General features: G+C 45.4%; 3 protein-coding genes across 3 annotated transcripts; 2 read left to right on the top strand and 1 right to left on the bottom strand.

The window, feature by feature from the left end:
• Positions 1-420: 420 nt before the first annotated feature.
• Positions 421-3,403, top strand: LOC115690860 (putative FBD-associated F-box protein At1g61330). Its single transcript, XM_030617343.2, has 3 exons — positions 421-2,471; positions 2,578-2,748; positions 2,863-3,403. The coding sequence occupies exons 1-3, from the start codon at positions 1,548-1,550 to the stop codon at positions 3,211-3,213; spliced, it is 1,446 nt and encodes a 481-aa protein (XP_030473203.2). The 5' UTR covers positions 421-1,547; the 3' UTR covers positions 3,214-3,403.
• A 535-nt stretch (positions 3,404-3,938) lies between these two features.
• LOC115690854 (F-box protein SKIP27-like) lies at positions 3,939-5,247 on the bottom strand. The gene is made up of 3 exons (XM_030617338.2): positions 4,863-5,247; positions 4,669-4,743; positions 3,939-4,577 (listed from the first exon to the last, which is right to left on the bottom strand). Exons 1-3 carry the CDS (start codon positions 5,154-5,156, stop codon positions 4,329-4,331), a joined length of 618 nt encoding a protein of 205 aa, XP_030473198.2. The 5' UTR covers positions 5,157-5,247; the 3' UTR covers positions 3,939-4,328.
• A 3,182-nt stretch (positions 5,248-8,429) lies between these two features.
• Positions 8,430-9,086, top strand: LOC115690859 (uncharacterized). Its single transcript, XM_030617341.2, has one exon. It carries the CDS (start codon positions 8,430-8,432, stop codon positions 9,084-9,086), a length of 657 nt encoding a protein of 218 aa, XP_030473201.2.
• The last annotated feature ends 3,983 nt before the right edge of the window (positions 9,087-13,069 follow it).

Below are 13,069 nucleotides of genomic sequence, written 5' to 3'. Positions count from 1 at the left end.
AGTCCCAAGGACACTTCTCTCTCTTTACCTTCCTCTCTCGCACCCCCTCTTAGAATACACCGACGCCTCTCTGTCACAGCCACCACCTTCTCCACTCCAAACCGGTACAACCACCACCTGTCTCTGTCACCTTGGCCTCGACTTAATTTCATGTCCATCGCTTCTCTGTCTCGTTCATGTCTTAATCTCTGTCGTTCTCTACCAACGAGAGCTTGACGATGGCGTCGCCTCCCCATTGAAGAGCTTCATTGAACCTCTGGCTCTGAAAATGGCGTGCAAGGGCCTCGTCTGATTCTGCGCCATCAACGAGATCTGTCAAGGGCATAAGAGCACACGGCAATTGGGACTCTTACAAGAGGAGAGAGAGAGATCGGTGACAACAGGGAGGAAGCGAGCCCAAGAGAATTGACCTAATGGAGGAGAAAGAGGTTGGCTCGTGGATTCAAAGGGTCATAGACAGTAGTACAGTCGTGGTGGTGCAGGATGGCGACGATCGACGTGGGTGCTAATCGAACAGACAGAGTGAGAGTGGAAGAGGGGGGCCTCATGCATCTTGGGGGCTGGGGCATAAGTTTTTTTTTAGCTGAAGGTACATGTAAGGTTATGGGGAATATGAGGAATGTTTGCCAATTGTCCAGGCAGCAACATAAGCTCTCCCGATCCTTAATCCAATTCCTTGACCAAGCATCCGGTTCATAGCTTGACTGCCTCACTCTGCTACTTGTGACCGTTGGTCGTTGGACGCTGTAGCAGAGCTGAGATCAGATGTTTAAATTTGAACATTCCCTCTTCTTGTTAATTTGCCTACTATTCCCTCCTGTTTTTTCGATTGTCATGCGATGTGGTTACATTCACACCGTCTTTAACATGTCAAGTCAAGTTGAGTACAGGCGGACGCTGAATTGTAGCAAAGATACTATCTATTTCATAGTGAAGAGGAAAAGAACATCACCCCCCTTCCCATGACGAAAATTAGTCTTTCATTTTCGTACAAAGGCTAATTCATGAAAAGTATGTTCGACGGTCCTAAGATAGGACTTCTGTTCGGTACACGGCTAGTATGAAAAACAAGGCAGGCGCAAGTTCGAATTGAGATTTCTGTACTAAGACCAATTATTGGTCGCTAGAGTTTGTTTCGGCCACCCCATTTTAGCATACATTATCTCATTTGAGGCATTTGAAGTGCCGAAACAGTGCAAATCGATATGACCAGAAAAATAAAGCGTAACTTGATTATAGTACTCAAAAGAGGACCCTTCATGCTCTAAAGGAGATGACTGTTTGGGCAAGCAAAACAATGCAGACATCTAATGTAGATCAGTACTGATATTTCTTTTCATTTATGGAACAAGGAATGGTTCTGGCCTTTATGTTTTGTCCTTCTTTTTCAAAGACACATTTTGGAAGGCACATCTTCTCTACTTATAAATACGCATTATCCCATCTGTGCTTCTCATAATTTTTCGTAGTATCACCAGGAATTTCGAAAGAACCAGCTCTTTCGATACACGGTCGTTGGCAGGAGAAAGTGAAGAAAGTTTACGAAAATGGTCCTGTCATCGTCGATAAGGAGCAAGGCAGAGTCCGATGGTCCTCTCATTTTAACAAGGAATCGCCGGAGTAGGAGTAAGCTGTTGCCTGACCTTCCCGAAGACGTGCTAGAGCGCATCTTTACGCTCTTGCCCATTAAACAAGCAGTGAGGGCCGGAGTTGTCTCGAGAAGATACAAGCAAGTTTGGCTCTTCAGCAGGAAGTTACACTTTGGTAGATGGTTCACAACGCACCAAGGCATTCTAGAAGCTATCTCGATTATTAACCACGTTTTCAGGGCTCATGCAGGTCCACAGATCCAAAGCTTCAAGTTATATATCGATCCAACGGATATTGATGCGATGGTCAGGAAGTGGATCGAAATCTCGATTTCGAAAGGGGTGGAGGAGCTGGAGTTAAACTTTATCGCGGCGAGGGTTGAGCCTTTCCTGCTTTCTCGCGATTTTATCGATGTTGAGTCGTTGAGAGTTTTGAAGTTGACCTTCTGTGAAATTGATTTTCCACCAAATCTCACCAGTTTGCATCTCCTGGATACCCTGATTCTGAAGAAGGTTGAAATTACGTCAGAGATGATCGAAACCATAATTCGTAATTGCACCCTCCTCGAGACTCTTGAACTGTTACGTTGTGATGCCATCCGTCAGTTGAAGTTGAATGCACAAAATCTTAAGAGGTTTAAGGTGTTAAAGTTGGGAGATTGCTCGGATCTTTCGCTAATTGAAATGGATGCTCCGAGCCTTCGCTCGTTTTATTTCTATGGTCAAGTACCTCTCTTCCTCTTTGAAGATATATCGCAGCTGAAGGATGCAGTACTGAATTTCGTACCCCCAAAAGGCTTCATGAGACATTCTTTCGTCCGGAACATTTTGGACAATCTCGCTCACGTTAGCGTTCTCACGGTGAACAGCATCTTTCTCGAGGTATCTCACATTCCGATAAGTCGCCCTCTTTCGGAAACTTTGTCTAATTTAGTAGGATATCGACTTCTTACCGCAGTTATTTCATAACCATAATGTCTGGATTCAGGGCATATCTCCAAATTATGAAGATTTGAAGCACAACATACGTGGACTGCCGTTTTTGTATCGCAATCTGAAGGAATTCCAACTAATCATGCAAGGCGGAGTCTATTGCAATACTTATGACATTGCTGTTTTTCTCGACAGTTGCCCACTCATCGAGAAAGTATTTATCGATGTAAGCTCATTAAGTTATATTATCTTTTATGGAAATGTAGCTAAGCTACTCAATTCAAGAAGACTACTGGAGATTTTGTTTTCAATGCCTAAGGCTTTGCTTTAATCTTTGCAGCTTAATGAATGCTCTTTCGAAGGCAGCATTTACTGGGAACTGCATCAGAAGCAAGAGCTAGAGTCCTTTGGCTTCCTCTGCCGCCTCAAGTTTGTCAAAGTGAAAGGCTTCAGGTTTCAAAGTCATGAACACGAACTGGTCAAGTTTTTTCTGCAGAAGGCGATCAATTTGGAGAGTCTTGCTCTGGTTAGTGCGAGGAATCGCCTTTATCCGAAATCTTACTCGGATAATATCGAGAGGAATGAAAATTTCCTTTTGTGGCAGACTTCTCCAAGAGCCAGAGTTACGTTTTCTAATGACTGCAAAGACAAGACAACCCGTCCGGCGCATCAGAAAATTTGGCAGGTATGATGCAGGTTGTGTGTTCAGGGAGGCAGACTTATTAGTTACAAGTTTTATAGAGCATCTGAGTCTGTGATTTAAGCACTTATTCGTCTTTAAGAAGAGTCTGGCAATCAAGCAGGAGAATGGAAGCAACAACATCTGAATCACCCACCCTTTTTTTTCTCATTTTCTTGTGGCAATAAATTGGACTTTGCCTACCCGCTTAATAATTTCAAATGTCGTTGCATAGTCTTTTACAATCTGCAATTACAAGATGCGTTTTTTATCAGGTTGTTCCTGTAAATAATTGTCATGAATAACATCAATCTTCTTAAATTCATACCCAAGAGGTGTAATGCTCTCCATTTTATAGGATGAGATTGGCGAATTTAGGTAATCTCAAAACAGCACACGACTGTTTTCCAGCTGACGACAAAGTTATCGAATATTGAAACGGAATCGTTTGCTTTCGGAAAAGAACTTTTGACAACGTTTATTGATCCATCATATGTTTGATCATGTTGTGATCTAAAAAAGCACTCAAAAAGGGAACCATTCAGGAATCATCTCTAAGGTAGCAGCCCTAAAAACCCTATACCTTTCCAAGACCTTGGAGATATCAATGCAAATCCTCAAAGATTCAAAGTTAAAATTGTCAAAAGCATACAAAAGAGATGGTGGTGGGGCAAGTCAGAGGCGACAAATTTCAAAGTGAACACACACAAGAACAGATGAAGCCAAGATAAGAACAAGAACAACAGAAGCAAATATATCATTTCTCAGGTTTATTACACAGAACAAGGAGAGTATGCAGGATTAACTCTGCACTCCTCTCTCATGTTTTTATCAGCATGGGAAGGGCCACAGGATAGCCCATGGCCCTTCAAACAACTCGGAAATCACCTAAAAATCTGTCTCTTTACAATGTACACACAAAAAAAATAAGCTTCTGAAGCCAATCCATCTTCAATGAAACATTTGAAGAAACCGCAGCTCAATGATTCTTTCTACATGTACATCATAACCCTATTCATCGTGTCTCTCTCTCTCTCTCTCCCCACCTAGTCCGTGTCAACCAGTCTACAACAAGAAATTTATCTACACTCTACAGAACCCGGATCCGGAGCACAAAGCCTATTAGTTCATATCTCAGTTTCCATGAACAGACCTCCTCTCCGGGTCCACTGCCCTTCATCGGGCGAGGCGAACAGCACCGCCGTGACATCCGCGAGCTTCCTCCGGCTGATACGTGACCTGAAAGTCCTCAACGGGGCGTTCGGGGCTTCAATCTCCTCGCAGTCACTCGGGTTCTGCGGATCGATCAAGCTCCTGAACGCGCGGATCTTCGTGGGCGTCGTGTACGCAAAATGCCACTGCTTCGCCACGACAGTCTGTAACAGAAGAAACGGATCAACCGCCGCCCCGCAAGAAACAAATTGATCATATTAAAAATTGCAATACTATCATTACAGATGAACTTACAGCTTCTTTGATGGTCTTGGACACGCGAACCAGCTGCTTCAAATCGCCGTGCTCGACGTGACAGAGTATCCTAATCTGTTGAACCACCCAAAATGCTCAATCATTAAAACCCATTATAAATTATCATATCATAATCCAAACCGCGCATTGATTTAAGCAGCATTCGAGCAAATCGAAAGCGCGAGCCAACTCACCAGAATGTCCTGAGGCAGGGCTTCGAGACCGGACTTGTCGGAGCCGTCCAGCAACAGCCTCGCGCTGCACTGCCTCTTCAACGGAGCTCCGAACTCCGCCGACTCGGCCCGCCACGCCGCCGCCGCGGCGGCGTCGTCGGGGCCCTCCGAGATCCCGACCCTCTTCCTCCCGAGGCCCCGCGTGCACCTCACGAGCCCGAACCCCAATGCCTCCTCCCCATCCCTCGCCTCGCTCTGCCCACCACCAACTCCGCACCCCTTCAGGTCCAACCCCATATCGCCGCACAGCGCCATTTCTACTCCCTCCCCCTCTCTGCAGAAACCAAAGACACGAACCTGGTCGGATTCGATCGATTCGAGTGAAGCGTGTGCGTGTGCGTGTGCGTGTGCGTGGGTGTGTGTTCGTGAGTGATTTCGCTGCTTCTCCTTCACGCTTTGCGTCAAGAAACCATTTGACGGGTCCGCTTCATATTTATATAGCCGTTAACACGGATAAATGAATTAATTTAAATTCCTTTCTTTTTTCCCCTCTTTTTTAACTAAAAAGCGAGGAAGTAAAAAAAAAAAAAAGGAAATTTTGAAAAAGGAGGCGAGAGAGAGAGAGAGAGAGAGAGAGAATATCTTACGCGGTTTTCGAATTAAATTTTTTTTTCCATTAATTACTTCACGCGAAAGTACTGGAATTCTCGCGCGTGTGAGGGATATTAAATTCTTTCTTATTTTAAAATTTTTTTTTTTTTCCGGTTCCTATCGCTTTGGCGGTTAAAATTGAACTAGCCGTTGGAGGGAACGGGACACGTGGCGGGATCGGGGTGGCCGGGGGGGATGACGTGGCGGGGTGGGCGGTCCGAGTCCCGCTGGGGGGGGTCGGTCGGTCGGTCAGCTTGCGGAACACGCGGGGATTTTTCTGGTGCGTCATCGGATGCTTCGCGGACGGTCGGAGATGGGATCGGGGCGTTGGTGGGCGTGCCGACCGCCGGGGGTGACGTGGCGGGCGTGGCTGCGGTCGGGAAGTGCGTCGTCGTTCGTTCGTACACACGGAGACCAACTTCGGTCAAGTAAAAACTGCCCCCACCAAAATCTCCCCCTCTTCGTCCCTCAATTAATTAGGAAAAAAAAAAGAAGAAATTATGAGAAATTTGGCATTTTCATGTCCTTACTTGCACTATGCTTTGGCCAAAAAGCCAAAAAAAAAAAGAAAATATATAAAAGTACTATACATCAATATGCCCGACATCAATAGCATCGTGGAAACCCGAATTAAACATGCGGTATCGCCGGATTACGCAATCGGGAACAGTGGTCTAGAACCGCGTGCGAGTCGCTCGTCGTCGATAGAGGCGGGCACTGCGAACGGACCCTCGCGTCGTATCTCCCGGGCCTTCGAACGGACGAACCTGGGTCGGGTTTATACACGGTATCGTGCCCGAATTCGTGTCTTGCTACGTGGATGGGATAGGATCGGAATCGATTACGAATTGCGCCGACCCCAACGTTGGAGGAAAAGTTAGTGATGAGGAAGGGAGGTGGAAGTTGGACCGAGTTGGTGGGCGGGCGTGGGGAGGTGGTTTCTGGTTGACCCAATCGTGTCCCACAGCTTGCCAGTTCCAACTTGGCGGCCGACACGTCAAAGGCCCGAGCTCGGGCGGGGGCGGGCCTTCCGGTTTTGGGCGGGCTTTTGGCATGAGAAGCTTCCTACGTTGGACCAATGTGTGTGGGGGAGGGGAGGGGGGAGACCTCTTTGACTCGCTCAATGCCGTGCTGGGGAAGCCAATCGGGACAATTTTTTTCACTTTTTTTTTTCTCTAAATTTGTGGGGGGGGGTGCTGACTTTGACCCTGCAAAATGGAGGAAATTGAGGGGCAGACATCCTTTGGGCATTTTCTTTGTGGGACATTGTAAATATCAAAGTGTGTTGTGGAAGCAACTCAATTATCACCTCTTTGGTTTGTGTTTTTTTTGCACGTTATATTTTCAAGAGATTTGGAAGTTTGGAGCAATTTTGCATTCCTATGGAATGATGAACATTTGTTGGGATCATCTTAGTTGTTGTGAATGTGGACCAAGGAGAGGGGAGGATGCTGATCCATGATGTTTGGTTGAGCTTGTGCTTCTGTTGATCATCTGGAAGCTTGACTGGCTGAGCAAAAAGTTTGATGACGAAAAGCTAGTTCCCAAGTACGCTAGCATCTTCAAATTTTGATCTGACGTGAGATATTTTAGGTTGGTGATTGAGCAACCAAGCCGGTTCAGCTCGAGATCTGACCTGAACCGGTTTTATCCGGCCAGTTTCGAACCGGTTTCACGCGGGGGTCGGTTCGGTTTCTAGATTAAAAAATTCAGGGAGTCGGTCTTTGACCGGTTCGGTTTCCCGGTTTTATATCATGAACTGTTTTCGGACCGGTTCGAAACAAGTCCTAAATTAAGTCTCTTAAACACTTTCTCGTTTCTCATTTTTCAGTAAGGTCAACATGATATGTGAAAACCATCAAGGTTGTAGATCTTCCATGTCTTAGCAAAAAAAATGAGGGCAGGTTTCCGAGTCAACCTTGGAATCGCGCGATTTGGTTCCAAGCTGGTTTCAAAGTTGATCAATTTGGTTCTTAGTTCCAAAAATTATGAACCAACTATAAAAGGATAGATTTCAGGCTTTCAGTCTGAACACATACCTACCTAAAAATCGATCACTCCCAATTTGGGGTGTTAAAATATTATGATGAGAAAACCCATCTCATTATAGCTCTTGAAAGGCGCTAGCAATATCACGAGCTCGGTAAAATGTGAATTAGAATCTGGCCGAATGACCTAAACATCAAATTATTTGCACTTTGAAGGAGCAATTTCCCTCAGATGTCACATCCAATGTCAATGTAAATGACTTGTCGTAATCAGATTGGAATGATAGACTCAAATTGATGGATACATTTTGGTCATCAATATGGTTTTAGCGCGAAAAGCAAAGAAGATCTGGAGGAGGAGCAACAAGGGGGTCAAGATGTACAGATGGACAAAGGACATAGACACCTTCTATGTTGAATTTTGCTTTTATGCATTTGTTTCTTGTTGAGCCCTTCTATAGACAAGTAGGGTGGAGCTTCAATTATTATCATAATTGAATGTTTTGCCCTAGGAGTCACTACAACCTCAGACATGCAACGTGGAATGTCCTGAAAGTTTAAATAATTAAGTTATGGTGCACAATGCAATTTCTATATATCAATATTGTTCCTTGTGTGTAGGCCAATTCGATGATAATATTAAAAGTGAATCTCGATATATGTGGTCCGAAGGCGATGGCTTGTTGAAATCCATGCAATACGGAGAAGGGAATTCATAAATGAGTGAAATGGAGGTGTGAGGGGACCTCGAAACTCCGATATATATTCTCAAAACCAAAAGGTTATATTGCTAAGTCTTTCTCTACGAAAGTCTCTGCTAATGCTTTCAGCTGTCCGACGTCCATGCATGTCCTCTTTGGATACGTACCCTTCTCATATTCTACCTCATTTTCCCAAGAAAATTTTGTCTTCCATGGAAGGAAGCAGAAGCCCTCGAGAATCGAACTCCATGGCGCCCTCCTTGGTCGCCAGGATCACGAAGTTGCACGTCGAAACGTGGACCGCGCGATCGTCATCTCTCTCCTCGGAGCACCCTCTGTTCCCGATCGCGCTCACGCTCTGCGCTCTCCTCCTCATCTACTTCCCTCGCGTTTTCTTGAACGTCGTCCTCTCGCCCTCTCTGAACGTAGGTGCAGTAGTTATGGCACTCGCCCTCCTAATACGTATAGGAGCAGCTCCAGAGGCCGAGCAGTTCAAACGGGTCGGTTCAAGATCTGTAATGGGACGAGGGTCGGAAATGGGCTCTTCTCCGGACCGGTGTTCCGAGGTTTCTTTTGCCGGGTGGGACGTGAAAGCGCCTCTAGGAGTCATACACGAAGGATATGAAGGCCAAGAAGACAACGATGGTGGTGGCGGCCCTAATGTGTATGGAGGTCCGACACCGTACGTGGAGGATACAGATTCAGAGGCTTCGTTGGAGGGCAAGTTTACGACAACTGGTGGCGACCTGGGATCGCCGGACAGGTGGCAGTTCCGGTGGGACAGCCTGGAGGATGCGGAAGGGCTTATAGAGATTGCCTTGGATTTGGATGGGGAGGAAGAGAACATGATTGAGATTGAAGTTTCTCCGGCGAGGAAAAATCCACTTTTCAACAACAGAAAGTAAGATGATTAGCATTTTAATTCAATTGGAGCCAATTAAAGGTAAACAGCAAGTATAAGTCGGTTTATATCGTTTGGAAAACACATATAAATCGAGATGACACAACGTAGTGTTTGTCTTTGTTCAAATCATAATTGAGGTGATGCTGTTCAAATTAGTTCTAGTGGATAGCAGTCCCGCGCTCAGATAGGAAATTATTTAGGTTGACTCAAGATCGGACGCAATAGTACATTCCAGGTCGAATGGACGAGACTCTATCCCGGGTGAGCCCGTGTCGCGACACTCACAAAATCGTCACCATTCGGCGCCGGTCGGATTCGCGTGGTGCCTAGACCTCTCTCGTCATCACGGCATTTGTGTTTCGAGCCCCGTTAGGAGTTCTCGGAGCAGGAGAAATTCTTACATGCACAAATACATGGGCCTAATTCCAAAAAAAAGTACCATCTTTAGGTCGAGGGACAATTCTGGCCCGAACTTTTTTTTGTCCCGTAAAAAAGCACCAACTTTAGGTCAAGTGACAATTCTGTTCCCAATTTTTTTTTGTCTCATAAAAAATCACCAACTTTCACCCTGATCCCAAATCTGGCCCCCTGTTGACTTTTTGTCTAAAGTCACCATTGTTTGAGAAAAAAGGTTATGGTGGTGAGCTTGGCGAATCTCGTCCATGGCGTCTGTCGACAGGCGGTGGTCAGCTTCAAATTACGTTTGGCCAGAGAGATTCAATCTGGAGATATATTTGACTTGCCGGTGAAGTGAAGGAGACGAACAGTTTCACCATTATACTTCAAATTGTGGCTCAGAGAATAAGACAATAAATATTGCTTTAAATCCAGTCAACAATTCACGTTGATTTATTGCTAAGGTGGAATAGTTAAGTTAGATAATCAATGGTTCTAAGTCAATAGGGGCCAGATTTGAGATTTAAGTGAAAGTTTGTGCTTTTTTACGGGACAAAAAAAAGTTGAGGCCAAAATTGTCACTGGACCTAAAGTTAGTGCTTTTTGGGGACAAAAAAGTTCGGATCAAAATTGTCCTTCGACCTAAAGTTGGTATTTTTACGGGACAAAAAAAAGTTCGGTAGTAAATTATCCCTCGACCTAAAATTGGTGCTTTTCTTTGGAATTAACCCCAAATACATGTGAGCCCACTCGGTTTCAGCCGATAGCTAAGATGGAGCGGGCTAACATAATCTGGACAATCGCACAACCGAGGCATTATAGATAAAAGATCGAACAGAGGTAGTTTGCTGGGCTGGGCCAAGCAAACTACCTCAATGACTGGGCTTTTAGTGGGCTCTTTCTTGTTCTTTTTCCTTTGTGTTTTTGGGTGTCGGCAAGAACGAGCATGTGAAGAGAAACATTCCGCGAGACATCTCAACGGATTGTTAGATTCCATCAGTTCAAATGATACTGAAAAAAGAATGAACTACACATGTAGGGAAAGGTCTCACGGTTGCGATACGAGGCCATATAATGCGAGGGATGTCGTGGTAACCGTGAGACCTCATCAGCAATCCCCGAGCATCGTTGACTCGGGGATTGCGCGTTCAAATTGACTTTCACGAGACCACGAGTTCGAGCATGTCGCGGCAGGTCTCCGAGCCGGCTCGTGCTGTTGCTGTCCGGGGCGAGGCAACGCCGGACCCCGGCCCGGGTGGCGACAGAGGGTCCTGTAACCGCCCCCCCCCAACATTCGATAATGCACGGGGACAAGGGGGTCAACGAGATGTCGCCCCCTTCCCGCCCATTAGGCAAAGATGTCTCCATAGGATCATGCCTAGGGTTCTTTGGCATTCTTGCGACGCACTGGGTCGGCGACACGTGGAGTCCGGAGAATGCCCCGGGGCTCATGGGCCGGAGGGAGGATAGGAGGAGGAGGAGGGAGCAAGCAGCAGCAGTCGACACTCGACAGGGCGACGTCGATTGGATAAGGTTCTCGGTGGTGGTGGTGGTGGGGCCCACGCTCGGGCATCACGAAGGGGATGCGGAAATTCTGGTCATTGCCACGATGGGCGCCTTATCTTGTTTGGGACAAACACTGGGGAGAACACTGAAAAGGGGCTCGTCAAAAAGAGCTCTCGTTCGAGATCATGATGACCTCCACACTTTCTCGCATTTTCGTGAAAAAAGGGGTTGCTCAAATCGTGGCCCGATCGGTTTCGGGGTGGGGTAAGGTTCCGAACTTGAAACGCGGAACCTCCCATGTTAGAATCGGTTCTCGATTTTGGAAATCTGGAACCTGTCTGTTTGTTCTGAAACCAATTCCCGGATCTACTAGGGAATTTGTTCTTCCTTTGTTCCTTTTTTTTTTTGTTTCATTTTTAACGAAACTGTTCGAAGTAAAAGATGAACGAAGGGGGATCGAGCAAAGGCGAGTTTGGAACGAGCGAGGGTTGTGAAACTCGAGCGAGCGAGAGAGCAAGGAGGAGGGTGAGTCGCGAGGGAAAGCGGGAGAGAGTCGTGAAGTGTCTGAGCGAGGATAGAGAAAATAGAAAGAAAAAAATAGTGAAAGATGGGGAAAAAGATGCCAAGAGAAAAACTAGAGTTTTTAGGCTTTATGGAATCGATTTCGAATTCGTTTCGATCGGTTCGATTCCCGATTGGTTCTTCACTCGAAACCAAGAACCGGAATGATTCCCGTCGGTTCTAAAAATTTGGAACCAAGAACCCAACGGGTTTTCAGGGCGATCTAATCCGGTTGCACAACCCTAATTTAAATGATTCACAACGTGTTTTCGATGCATCATACCAATCGCGGTTTCATTATTTAATGATTTTTCTACTTCTTTTTTGTACCGGTACAAAAAGATGGTCTCGAGTATATCCAATTCTCGGGTACGTAATAATAATGAAAACTTTGTTGTTTGCCGAGCCGATAATCTCGTCTACTTACACGAGCTCAAGAGCTAATGCGCGCCAAGATCAGATCAGGCCGATCTTCCTTCACCATGGAAATTGTTAAATTTTTTCAAGCATGAAATTGGGGAAATTAACCTACGTAAACACATAGAGGGTGAAAATTTTAATGACCGACAACAAAGAACTTAGATAATTGTTCATCTGCAATGATTTTCTAGCAAAGAGAAGTCCATGATATGGGTTTATTAGTTCTATCTTTTATCAATTAACTTTCCCTTTCCATGAACAAGTGTCAAATTCCCCAATTTCAGTACATACATTTTAAACCATCTTGGGTACTACTTAAACATCGAGCAAGTGTCAAATTCCAAAACGCCCCGTAAAATGGAGAAAATAAAAGAGGACAAAAAGCGCTCCAAAAAAATGTGGATAAAATAATTAAGCCAAAATAAAAGGAGCCTTCCAAAAAAGAACCCGAATTTTGTAAATTTCTGCTTTTCCAAAATCGCCCCACTATTTTATTTAAACAGAAAAGTAATATTCTATCTATTTAATTTCAAACACGATGATGGCGATGTTAAACAAGCATTAGGGTCAGAAACCAAAGAAAGGGGGGGCTGGACCCACCACCCAATTAATGGAACTGCCATGGAAGTCCAGCAAATGAAAAGGGGAGAGAGAGAGAGAGAGAGAGAGAGAGAGAGAGAGAAGAGGCCCGAGATTCAATTAAAAAAACCAAAAGAAATCAATAAAAAAAATCTGACCAAAAGAAAAAATCAATAAAGAAAAATAAAAGGAAAGAAAAAGGGAAATAAAAAAAAAAAGACAAAAAGAAAGAGAGAGAGAGAAAAAGGCCACATCGTTCCCCATTGGCGGAACGGACAAGGAGTGGGCACGTGTTCCGTGTCGTCACCTAACCTTTTTGTGTGGCACCGTTGAATCGCACCCCCCGCACACCACAAATAATTCGAATTTGGCCCCCACATTTACCCGAAATTTGCGCTCCCACCACCTCCCTCGTTCACATGAATTTTTTTTCACGGGTACGGCGCACTCATTTGTGCGCGCGCGTCTGTGTAGGTCTATCGAGGCATCGCGTGACCGTCCATCCAATCGATCGCGTCGCGC

Source organism: Syzygium oleosum, unplaced genomic scaffold, assembly GCF_021117445.2.
Source record: "Syzygium oleosum isolate NSW1041296 unplaced genomic scaffold, Sole_v2.1 Sole_v2.18, whole genome shotgun sequence".
NCBI classification, from domain to species: Eukaryota; Viridiplantae; Streptophyta; class Magnoliopsida; order Myrtales; family Myrtaceae; genus Syzygium; species Syzygium oleosum.
This window is presented reverse-complemented; position numbering and strand designations above follow the sequence as displayed.

Excerpts from the sequence above, each read along its gene's own strand:
- LOC115690860 (XM_030617343.2), top strand. The coding sequence starts at position 1,548 with ATGGTCCTGTCATCGTCGATAAGGAGCAAGGCAGAGTCCGATGGTCCT. Across the intron at positions 2,472-2,577 it reads TGAACAGCATCTTTCTCGAG|GGCATATCTCCAAATTATGA; the intron begins GTATCTCACATT and ends GTCTGGATTCAG. Across the intron at positions 2,749-2,862 it reads TCGAGAAAGTATTTATCGAT|CTTAATGAATGCTCTTTCGA; the intron begins GTAAGCTCATTA and ends TAATCTTTGCAG.
- LOC115690854 (XM_030617338.2), bottom strand. The coding sequence starts at position 5,156 with ATGGCGCTGTGCGGCGATATGGGGTTGGACCTGAAGGGGTGCGGAGTT. Across the intron at positions 4,744-4,862 it reads CCCTGCCTCAGGACATTCTG|ATTAGGATACTCTGTCACGT; the intron begins GTGAGTTGGCTC and ends GTGGTTCAACAG. Across the intron at positions 4,578-4,668 it reads CCAAGACCATCAAAGAAGCT|ACTGTCGTGGCGAAGCAGTG; the intron begins GTAAGTTCATCT and ends CTTCTGTTACAG.
- LOC115690859 (XM_030617341.2), top strand. The coding sequence starts at position 8,430 with ATGGCGCCCTCCTTGGTCGCCAGGATCACGAAGTTGCACGTCGAAACG.